Source organism: Augochlora pura, chromosome 7, assembly GCF_028453695.1.
Source record: "Augochlora pura isolate Apur16 chromosome 7, APUR_v2.2.1, whole genome shotgun sequence".
NCBI classification, from domain to species: Eukaryota; Metazoa; Arthropoda; class Insecta; order Hymenoptera; family Halictidae; genus Augochlora; species Augochlora pura.
Genome location: NC_135778.1, coordinates 28182185 through 28194595, shown reverse-complemented (window position 1 = coordinate 28194595; position 12411 = coordinate 28182185). Strand labels below are relative to the sequence as shown.

The 12411-nt window shown below is 45.0% G+C and overlaps 1 protein-coding gene across 1 annotated transcript; it reads left to right on the top strand.

The window, feature by feature from the left end:
• The first annotated feature begins 1005 nt into the window (after positions 1-1005).
• Positions 1006-8261, top strand: Twi (twist). Its single transcript, XM_078187048.1, has 2 exons — positions 1006-1975; positions 4288-8261. The coding sequence occupies exons 1-2, from the start codon at positions 1018-1020 to the stop codon at positions 4422-4424; spliced, it is 1095 nt and encodes a 364-aa protein (XP_078043174.1). The 5' UTR covers positions 1006-1017; the 3' UTR covers positions 4425-8261.
• Positions 8262-12411: the final 4150 nt, after the last annotated feature.

Below are 12411 nucleotides of genomic sequence, written 5' to 3'. Positions count from 1 at the left end.
ACTAGGTACCTCCGAAATTTCAAGGACACGGTGAAACAAAACACACGCGGCATAAAACAAAAGAACCACCCAGCATTCGTGCAATTGTATATTACAAAATCGAGAAGATTTAAGTATAAAAAACGTACCCCGACAACAAAAAGCGCCTAAAAAACCTGCTGCCTACCTGCAGCCCCGAAACCAGCTCCTCCTCCAATGCCCCGCGCACCCCACGACTTGACATCTACATTCTACCCGTCATCTTCTTCGTCCGCGCTTCTCCACCACCCCACGGCCCCCACTCTGTTCCACAATTCCCGCCACAGCTGGGAGAACTTTTCAAACCTCCCCCCCACCAGAAGAAGAAGAAGCCAGGAGCGCCGCACGAATGAGTGGAAAGTGGGGAACTCACTGGTGGATTCCGTGCGACGATGTGGGGGTAAGTTGGACGTGGTGGGGCGACGTTTCTCCGAAAGGCGGGATCCTAGACGACGTGTAGGAGCCCCGAAAATCAAGCGGCGTCATTCGAGTCGAAACCATCGCACGGTCTCATGTTCTCATCCGATTTTCGAATATCAAAAGTGTCGTCATAGAAACCACGGTGCTCCTCGACTCCTTACCCGATCAGACTTCTTCAGATTTCTTCGGCGGCTTACATTGCAATCCTTTGGAGCTTTTTAAGGGCATTCAGAGTTTCTCGGAAGATTTTAGAATTCATTAGTGGATATTAGAATTCTTTGGAAGCTTTTAGAATTCTTTAAAATATTCTTTAGAATTTTCTAGGGTTCATTAGAGTCTTCTAGAATTTTTCAAAGTCTACTAGAGTTTTTTGAAATCGTAGTTCACGATTTTCTGGAGTCCTTTGAAGCCGTTTACAGTCTGCAAGAGTCTTCGGTAATCGTCAAGAACGGTCTCTGAGTTGCTTTGCAGACCAAGTCTACAAAAGCCGAGTGTCAGTGTTGCTATGAAAGTGCGAAGGACCTGAAGTCTTGCCGAGTCCGAGTGCAAGTTCACCCAGCGAAGTGACCACCAGATAACATGCAGAGCCAGCCGGTGAACATCCAGTCGCAGCGTCTGCAGGGCATCTACATCCTGGACAACAGTGACAGCTCTGGTATCCCGCACAGTGCCGGCAGTTCGGCGAGCAACTCTCCGAACCATTACGAGAGGTTCTCGCCGCCGACGCACCTGATGGATCTGAGCAGCCCGCCGGAGCACAGGGACCTGCCCGGGTACCAACCACACCATCACCACCACCATCACCATCAGATGTACTCGCCGGCCACGTATCTGATGTACGACGGCATAGACGACATCAAGAGGTACCATGAGCCGAACAACGGCAAGATCCTCAACGAGCTGCAGGCGGAAGTGTCGGAGTACGAGCGACGCATGCACGACAATTCGCCGGCTTTCCTCTCCGACCATAGTCGGGATCACGAGCAGAGTCTCTACCTGACGCCGTCGCCGCAAATGTACTCCTCCGGCGGCGAGGAGGTGCCCACCAGGCACCCGCAAGGCTACCACCACGTGGAGCCTGTCGAGTACAAGCCGGACGTGATGGAGTACAAGCCGGAGGTCGAGCAGCACAGGTACAAGCCTGTCGAGATCACTCAGATGACCGAGGCGTCCTCTTCCACAAAGAGTTTCGGGGCCGAGGGCGTCCGGAACGCCGCCAAGAGGAAGAGGAAGACCAGCATTAACGACGAATCCGAAGGTGAGAGCAGTGCGTCGTCTACCAAAACCAAGGTCAGGAGGAAGAGCGGCGCTACCTTCGAGGAGATACAGAACCAGAGGGTGATGGCGAACGTTAGGGAGAGGCAGAGAACTCAGAGTCTCAACGAGGCCTTCGCCGCCCTCAGGAAGATCATACCTACTCTGCCCAGCGATAAACTCAGCAAGATACAGACCCTCAAGCTGGCCACGAGGTACATCGACTTCCTCTTCCAGGTTCTACACTGCAACATGGAGAATGGAGAGGCTGCTGATGAAAGTGGTAAGTGGAGTTTGATTTGTCTGGTTAAGTGGTGGATGATGGGGTGGGAGTGGGTGTCGGAAGAGATTGATGATGAGGTAGAGGCTAGGTAGATGAAAGGGAGGGTAAACAGGTAAATAAAGAGATAGACGATTTAGATAGACGGTGATTTAGGCTAACATAACTTTCTCTGGAAGAATGCTGTAAAACTCTTAATAAAAATTCTGCAGTGCAACAAGTTGGAAACAGCATTGCTAAACTCAATAAAAATCCTAATGTTAGAAGTTTAACAATATCATGAGACTTTGAATAAAATTCTGAAGTAAACAATGTTATGAACAACGTTGCTTCGAATAAGATTCTACAATAAAATATCAAAGTAACAATGTTTACAAGACTAGGTTACGATTATAAATTACAAACAGCTGATTGCGAACAACGTTGCAGCACATTATATAACAACCCTTTGCCTACCGTCATTAAATATCGAATCTATCAAGTTTATAAAGAATGCGAATAATTGCCTGTCGCATCGTTATCGATAAACAATATCGAACATTCGTAGTCGGAAAAGAAGTTTCGAAATTTCGTTTACGCCGCCCTCCGTCGGCGCGCAGCAGCACGTGTTCGACCGGCCATTTCCAGGTTTGTTTACGGTATCTTGGGATTATACAGACCCCCGTGAGGAAAGGGGTCCGCTGATTCGGGAGTCAGGAGCCCTTGTGCTTGAGTGGCCTAACTATCTACACAGTAGTGGAGTGCTACCCTTGCACTTGAACAGTATTTACAAACTGGTCGCTGTTAGGCAAACAGGAAAATCCCCGTAGATCATCCCCGCGGCTCTCGAGAAAAGTAGCTTGCCGTGAAAGAAATGACCGTTCGTCTACAGACATTTATGCTGATTGATCGTGCTCTCTAGATCCTAGATCCTGTCCTCTACAGTCTCGAAAACGCGGAGTAGTTACACTACTATGAATATTTTGTAATGAAATAAATTATAGTTGCACGCGTTACGGTTGCTGGATTATTTCAATGGAAAATTTGAACAGTGTTGCTTATTTACGATTTAGGTTAGCGATTTTTTTTTCGTACAGCGGTAATGCAGAGTGGCTGTCTAAATCACCCTCGTGCGCAATTTCATTCGCCGGCTGACAGAGTACAAGGCTTTGGCCGGCGCTCGCCAAATGGCGACGATATACCATAACTCCAGGTGACTAAAGATATCGGGACGCTAACAGTTGCGAAGATTGGTCCCTTTTCACCAACTCGGACGCAAATACCATCCGCCAGGCCGATCCTCCTTTTGGCTTTCCGCGACGCTGATGCGCCCTGACAGTTTCTTCTCTTGTTTCACTGCCGCGCATCTCGGATTCTTTTTACCGCGCATTCTTCGGGCTCCTCCCTCTCCTCCTACGTCGTGATATTCTTGACTCTTTGATCAGTCGACTCTCCGGATTGTTTGGAAATAATTAGTCGGGTATCTGTCCTGTTCCCTGGCACAGTTCATTTTTGTCGTGCACAATGGCCGCGGGAAGCACGCCCGAATATCGGTCTCGAAAAGCTCGCGTGTATTCGCAGGAGAAGAGATCGCACGACGGTATTCAGAGCGTCGTTCTGAAGAGAAAACTTTCCTCTATAATGTCCTCTTTACGTCGATTTTTCAGTTTGTAACATTTTAAGCTCTTGCAACGTTCCAGCAACTATTGTCCACCGTTCTCCAGTTTGTAGCCTGATAAACAAATTTTTTCGTAAAAGTTGAATATACCGGTGTTAAAGTAAAGACTTTAAACTTTAAAATGAGCTACGATAGAGTACCATAGGATTTTTTTTCACGAAGTTACGGTAGTTGGGAATATTGCCTGAAATTACAAACTTTTGGAAAATTGCAGCAACAATTATCTATTGTTCTCTACTATATTATTTGATGAAAAAAATTTTCCGGAAAATTCAATATATAGGTGTTAAAGTAGACACTTTTTCCTTTAGAACGAGCTAAGATAGACCACCATGGGATTTTTTCCCACGAGACTGCAATTGGTTATAGAGTCGTTCGAATTCTAAGCTCTTGCAACGTTAGACTAACATATTGTCTAATGTTTTCCATTCCGTAGCTTGATCAAAAAAATTTTCCGACGAAATCGCATTCAGGGATATTAAAGTAGAGGTTTTTCTCTCTAAAATAAGCTAAGTCAAACTGCTCTAGGATTTTTGTTCACAAAGTTACAGCATTCTTTCATTACCGTAATAATTATCGTAGAAATTAGCTTGGTAATTCCAGCGAAGTTCTTAGCGAATAGATACATAATGATTAATTAGTATGATCGTGTTTACAGGCGAAAGAACACCGAGGGGCGCAGTGCTAGCAGCCAGAGAGATCACCTCGTCGTCGTGCAGTTACATGGCACACGAGAAGCTGTCCTACGCTTTCAGCGTCTGGAGGATGGAAGACGACTGGAACGCGAACGTTTGAACACCTCGCATCCGAAGATCATGCTCCGCCATCAGTATTCTCATCTCGTTGAGGTAAACGAGTACAGCCCTTCAAAGATTAGATATTTTCGCTGGCTCGAAAGTATCGGAATTGCGTGTCGGACCCGCCGAATACCGTCGACGATGCTCGACGATCCGTCGACTCTGTTCACAGCGTCCTCGAAAAACGTCTCCGCGACGTTCGACATTTACTGTTAAATATCGCAAGCAGCGACGCGCTCACAGTTTCTGTGATTTCGTAAATCTGTTAACGAAGAAGGATTTTCGAAAATCTAGCGAATAGTTTCGCGGAATGGCTCGCTAGAACGTCGCGCGGTGAAGAATGAGCGGAAGGAAAGCGGTCCAGGATTAGACGCGAGCAGCAGCGTCGCGTTTCGTTCGATCAGCCGGTGACTAATTAACAGCGATCACTCGTCGCCCACTCGGGGTCCTTTGAAATCGAATCGCGGCTGTTGATCTCGCGACACTGTAGATCAGAGGAGCCGTTCGTCTCCGCAATAATGTAAGCCGATCATCTCACCGCGTCCCGTCCCGCCGGTCTATTAACGGTACGACAAGCTTGGCCGTTTGGCCAAATACGCGGCAATCAGCCCTACCACCGTCGGTATCAATCTTAGAATCTCGCGAAATACAAAACTGGAAGCAGGAGTCGTGTTGATTCGCCTCGCGGATCTCTACTTGAAATATATTTTTCAATATATTTTCGAACACTCGTTCGTCGTTCGTAAAGAAAATCTTTATGCTCTTATGTTGACAGATTCTTTTGGAATTTTATCAATTGTTCTTGAGTTTTGGAAATGACGAATATCATTTTGCCATCTTCAATATGTCATCAATTGTACCAGCAAGCAATATCACGCCTCGGTTCTTCGATTTTTCGTTTTCAAATTAATTATGTGACAATAACAGCTGCTATCCAAGCATTCCGCCATACTTGGGACATACGGCGCGAAGATCTCGCGAATTCAAACTGTATCCGAATTTTTCGTTGTTTGACACATTGCCATCGATCTATAATTGTTAACAATTAGCAGGATGTGTACGTACAAACGACGCTTAAATGACATGAAAAAGAAAAGTAGGAAGTAGCACGCGATAGTGTTTTAAATTCTGATCGAGGAAATAAATTCTCGAAGTATCGAATTTAAAAATTTTGTTAAAAACACAAGTTGTGGGCGGTTGAAGTTCGCTCTGATCCGATTAAAGAAAGAGACATTTGGTGCATCAGCCTAATAATTCGGAGGCTCGACCGAAAGGGAAAAACGAGTTGAAACGGATTCCCCAGACGCGCCGGGGTCCCCCTTCCGCCCGAAAAGACGGACAGTAGCGTCGTTGCTACAATTTTACGAGGTTTTTTTCCCTTTCTTACGACGAGTCGGCAGTCCCGGCGTCCCGGCGTTGTGGAAACAAGCCCTAACCGGGGCCGGCGAGTAGATGAAACTTAAACAAAACAACGGGAGAGATGCGTTAACGAGCGGTTCGGCGCCGATAAGTCGGCTTGGGGCATGCTTTCTTCCTTTTCCAGAGGATTCTCGCCGTTATCTTGTGCTCCGACACTGCTAATATCTGTGCTTGCGAGTCTCCGTCTCAATTACACCACTGTCAATTTCATTTTATTGTCGCCAAACCGCAGACTGTGCAACGTTTCTCGAATAAGATTGCGGTAGAGAGACATAAAGTAATTTGATAAGATATGACAAGACTTTTAGATGACGTAGCAACAATATTTCATCTAGTCACATTTTTTAAATATATCTAAGACAACTGTTTAAGATACGACGACATTTTTGGAAGATCTGACAGCGATCTTTCGCCTAGCAATGTTTTTTAAAATACGACAATACGATTGGAATATGTGGCAACGATTTTTCATCTGGAAACATTTTCAAAATATCTTAAAGCACTTTACAAAATCAGTTTTAACAAGCCTATTTTCGGACGATCTTTTGAAAATTGTTTACCACTTCGAAGAACGATTAGGCCGCGCGCTGAAACGTTTAAAAATAAATCGGACGTTGCTCTTTGTTCGATTAAGGAATTTTTCAAGCAGAATGCCATAACGCGGGCGCGTTCGCATTCCCGGCGCGAGGGGGGGAAAGATTTTTCGAAAACATGTCCAGCGTCGTTTTGACTTACAAGCACAGATACATCGAGGTTTATTTTAAAACCGGAGGGAAAAGTTCGTTTGACTCAGCTTAACGAAGACACGCCGCGTTAAATCCGCCAGCGGACTTTATTGCCGCACTGAATCTCCAGGGGAAAAAATTAGGTGCCATCGGTGTCGGTCATCGGCTCCCTCGATCGTCTGCTGAAAAAAAAATTATTCGAATTTTTCTATTTATTCGCGTAGGAGAAAAGGAAGGATAACAAAAAATTGAAACGGTTCGTTTAAACAATCGTAGATCATCTGACACTGTTTTCCGATGGAACAAGTCATTATATCGAACTATTTCTCGATACGTATATGAATTAATTTTTGGTAGAATTGTTTGAGTACATTTGCAACTGTTTAGAGCTGTTCGAACCGTCCGATACCGTCACTTATTTAAAACTAAAGATGGATTAATGCTGTGAATCAACCGCTGTGCAACTAAAATGTGAATCGCTTTTCCTTAGAACTGTTTGAGCACGTTGAACACGTTTAAGCACATTTAAGTACGTCTGAAACAGTTTGGATACGTTCGAAACTGTTCGAGAAGGTTTCGGGGGCGTCGTGAATGGTTTCGAAAGAGCATTAGCACGAGAGTTAGGATCGCATTTGGAACATGATGATTAATGAACCAGGCACGGGCAGCTTGGACTCCATCTTGAAAAAAAATTGTTCTTTGATCTTGGAAATCGTTACAACTCGTCCTCCCTGTTGGCCCAATATCTACGTTACGAAACGGGACGTGCGTTTTCGTGAATCATTCATCGTTCAGAATTCGTCCGTGCTTAGGCAACAATCTCCGTGTAAACGATGGCCGTAATTAACTTCGAGAAGAGGATACTTCCACAGTAATTTTCGCGGATCGCTCGTCGTTAAGTCCTGCGAGAACCTCGCGCGTTTAGCATACACGTAGCCGTTTAGTTTGTAATATCACCTAGATAAAGCGACGAATGCGGTGAAGACGATTATTCGAGATTTGTATTTACGAGATGTTCGATCACTTTATTATCAGAGCGTTGATTCTTCATATTATGTTTCCTGTCGTATACAGACGCTCTTCGGTATAAATTTTAAGAAATAGAGAACATATATTAGCGAAAGTTTATTTAATTGTAAGCTTCCGAGCGACGCAAGGGCGACTCGGTCATACAGAGATACAGACCAAAGATTCTTGTAAAAAGTATAACGTTTAGGTAGCCGATAAGCTCCGTTGTATATTCGTCGAGACTGTAACATAACATCTTGTATATTTCTGGCGTCCGTAGCGTTTAAGTATTTTAGGTTTAAGTCTGAATGACAATGGCCGGAAGACGCAATAATTTATTGATTTTACGCATATAATTTAGGTAATAATTTGTCGTAACGATCCTCCCGCCAATGATCTTCTGAATAAATGATCTGTCGCGTTGCGGCTGCTGGATCAAGACGGCGTGTGTCCAAGCGAAATCGGCGCGAGTCGAACGTTTCCGGAAATCTTCGATCACTCTTTGTTATGTTCGCGCGTTGTTGAATTAGCTTGCAATGATTTGCTATTGTGATACATCTATCGTTAAGTTATCGACTCGCGCCGATTCTTGGATCAACTTAATCGCAAGCGGGACGAAGAACTCCATTCCTCACAAGGTGCCAACGTGCATTTCGAATGTACAGTATTTTTTATATCAATCACGAGCGTTTCAATAAACGATCATTAATCACGAACCACGATTTCGACACTCATTTACTCGATCATTGCAAATCCTTCTTCTAAACTCCTTTCACTGTAAAAATACATAAAGCTGTGAGAAAATTATATACAAATTTGAGAAAATATATAACATTATACGTTGTTATAAACGTATTGATTCATCTCTGATATTCTTAAGCGATTCACATCGCTCCATAGACTCACGAAATAACGTGTGATAATTATGAAACGAAAAACGAGCGCGTCACGTGAGATAGACTTCTAAGCAACGTCATCCGAATTAAGCAACGTACACAATCGGTAATAACGTAAATATCGTGGAAATCGATGTCTCGATTTTCTTGCGTTGTTGTACCGTCGCGAAGCATTTGATTAGCGGCAAAACGCGTCGCGGAAGCTCGAGACAGTGACGTCAGGCGATCGAGTAAGGCCGCAGAGTATTGCGGATATTCCCAGATCTCGGATCCGCGGCGGGGTGGCGGAGAGTAGCCGATAAATAATTTACTGAACGCCGTCCGATGGCAGGCTTAATGGATTAGACGAGCCAGTGCAAATATTATTGCAAGGAAACGGCAGCGCGGCGACGCCCAGTCTGCCGATTGGCCGAAAACGATGTCAACCAGTCGTCCTTCGGCCAATCGGCGTACACCGGATGCGTCTGCATCGACCCCTTCAATCCGTTGTCCCGTCCCGCCTCACCGCCCCTTGCCGAACATCCTGAACTGACGTAATTCCATCTCGTGATCTCCGTTGTCATTCGTTTATCGATGCAACGCGGCACGCCGCGGCTACATCGACACGGAATGCAATCGGGAACAATAGAACGTTCGATCTTCTATTCTTCCTGCAATTTTTCCTCGATTTTTTATCCCAAACTTGACGAAAATCGAAGGGTTGTCAATTCAAATCTCAAATCGATGCGGGGGTCTGTGCCAAGATATTTAATTTGCTCGAAAACAGGACTGGAAAATGTTCCCATGTAGAAGTTCAACAATCGATTTCTCAGACTTTATCGAAGTTTTATAATAATTGTCGATAATTAAGTGCTGGCAAAATCTGACGTACGGCGGGGATTACGAAGGGGATCGTGTTCTTCGGGACAGGTACAACCTAAATCGAGAGACCGCGTCTGATTTACTGTTTCCTTTGGGGTGGGGGTGGTCGACGTACGTCTGGAAATAAAGTTTTAAGGTTCAATTAATCGTGATTGATGGTCGTAACACTTGTTTGGACACGCACTTGGGGAATAAAGTAATTAGAAGGATAGACAAGTATTTCGCCGCGTACTCTTTTAGATCAGAGGTTCTCAGTTTTTCAATTTTTTTTACCAGGAACGGGGCAGACGAAGAAAAGAAATTTGATTTATCGTAAGTCACTGGTAGTCAACGTAGTTTTAAAGAGTCTACCACAATTTAAATTTCTATTAACACATTCGCATCGGAAAACGAGAATTCTCGTTTTAAAAAGAAAAACGTTGTCGTCGGGAATGGGGAATTCGCGTTTACCTATATGTTAAAATATCCTTACATTGCTAAAATGGCCCGATTTATATGAAAATTTAAGGAAAAATAACCCGATGCGAATGTGTTACAAATCTGTTACAAATTAAACTTCGATTAAACGTCTATTACAATACTTTAAGAATCTATTTCCAAAGTAATCTATTCCGAAGTACAGTTAACTAGATCTCCATAAACGACAGCTTCGGTAAAATAAGTGAAATAAAATAAAGCAGCTGGACAGTCATGATCGATAATTTATTACCGCCGGAATTATACTGACAGGGAAGTAACAAAATGCAGCATCCCCCCATCCCATGGCCACCGGATGGTGGCTGCCTGCGATCGTGGTGGATTAGCAGTGGAGCTGCGATCGTAAACCGGGCCACCGGTAGCTGGAAGACCTGTCGCATTCTCCCATGGTGATCCCAGAAATCTGAGAAACCACCTAAACTAAACATAGCGACCCACCACGCTTCACCGGTTTATTTACGAACGCGGGAATCCGATGGAGATCCTGGCTGCGCGGCACTCCGCGTGCACCGTTTTTTCTATCGTTCGTCCCACGACTTCTCATCTTCTTGTAATCCCACGTGTCCATAATCTCTCATCCCCTGCGTCGCGCGGTCCACTAAATCACGGTCGGATCTTCTAGCGACGATCGCTGGATCGCGATCTAGCAGACCGACGAGAGATCCGCCGGTGTCCACTTCGCTTAAGCTCGCCTCGACACGAGCAATTAGCGATCTACGCCAATTAGAGCTCTACGTCTCAATCGTTCCGAGCTCGAACGCGCGGCGATCGACGAAATCCGCGTCGAATTGGCGCGGAACAAAGCTCGGAAACAGAGGCTAGGATAACGCCGTGGCGGAACAGGGATAGATAAAGGCTTGGGGGACGCGGCGGAAAGGCATATAACATCTGTTCCCTGTCTTTTCCTACTAAATCACCGCAATTTCTGTCACTCCTTTCGTTTTCCCTCGGAAGATGAATCGTTCGTCGTTAGTGCCAACGACGGCCTCCGCGGATACCCCCTCCTACGCTTCATACAGGGTGAGGCGCGTAAATCCTGACCACTGGATGCTACCGTTGGTGAGAACCTTAGATACGGCAACTTCTAATCCATTTCCTGATACGGGACCGTCGAGGACGCTCGATGATCTACTTTGCGATTAAACGTAGAATTTGAACGTATAAATGCACGATCTCCTTTGCATTTATTTATTATACACAGGGAATCCCAAAAATGAGCGATTTCTGAGGTTATTCAAAGCAACTTCCTCCTCAGCGAAAATGTAATTCTCGTTTACAAATTATTAAAGAAAAACAGTGACCAGCCAACGAGTGCTTTGCGCTGGACGAACTCGCTTCTCATTGGTCAAGGCTTCTCGTTAATAATTCGTAAACGTAGCCGTGGATTGCATTTACTTGAAATTGCAGTTACTTGAAATGACCTGAAGAATTTCTCATTTAACGATTGCGAGTTACTTTTTAGACATTCTGTATCAAAGTCTTCCTAATGTTCTTCGTACTAAAGAAATATGTACGTACAAGATTTCTAATCTTCCTTGTACTGAGAAATATACCCCACCTGTTCCGCTTTAGTTAATACTGAAAAATATGTATAACAATTTCGTTCGCGATTTGCAAGTGTCTTTACCGAATCGTTTCGAACAAAAGCAAAGCGCGAGTTGGACAGCGTAGTGCAGCACGATGTTTCCTAGATTCGGCAGTGTTTACGGTGAGTTCGCGTGGTTGCACTCACGGCGTATGTGGCAGCCACAGGGGCAATCGAATGGCACAGCACTTATTCCCGGGGACCGGGAGAGAGCGAACCGATTTACTCCGGCAGTAAACCGTTCCGCGACGCGATGCTGTGTGCCACTCCAACGGGACGTAGGTAAATACACGGGAAAACCACCGTGCCCGGTGATGCTCGAACGCCGATGGACGCGGATGAAAATAGAAGCCGGCGAAGATCGGCCGGTTGCGGTGTGATTAGCGGATTGAACTGCTCCGGCGCTGGACCGCCGAACCGGGGGGAAGCTACATTTAACCCGAGATGCAACATATGCAAAATACAAAATTACCCGCGACTGACTTTCGTGAACCTGTACAGCTGGAAATAATAACATAGTCACGGTTTACCTACGCGGTATTCGAAGTACCGTACGGTCACACGGAGACGCGTTGCTCTAAGTATTTTCATTGTTTGCGTCGCAAGATTGAAGTTAAACGTGGACACCACATGTGAGACACGTTGTTCGAAAGTGGCATCGAATGCACTTTTAATCAGCATCGGTTTCGTTAAAATCGAGCGACGTTCGTGCGACCAATTTTTTAAAGCAATAAAATACCCACGCTAGTGTTGCCTCGTTCCAAGTTCCATATTCTTCGCACCGTAATTTTGAAGGTAAAGGTGTACGCTATGTGTGATATACACCATTTGAAAGGACATTGGATGTACTTTTATTCGATGTTAATTTCGTTAGAATTCATTGGATGATATAAGAGATATGACCGGATTTGTGGTACAATGGCATAGGCGCGCAACTAGCTTCTTCATTAATGGACCAGAGTAGCGACCTTTCTCGGGTTTAACGAGCTAGTGTTTCAGGAAACACGCTCCACT

Bases quoted from the DNA above. Each gene is read 5' to 3' on its own strand.
- Twi (XM_078187048.1), top strand. From the start codon at position 1,018: ATGCAGAGCCAGCCGGTGAACATCCAGTCGCAGCGTCTGCAGGGCATC. The intron at 1,976-4,287 runs GTAAGTGGAGTT...TCGTGTTTACAG, and splicing joins AGAGGCTGCTGATGAAAGTG to GCGAAAGAACACCGAGGGGC.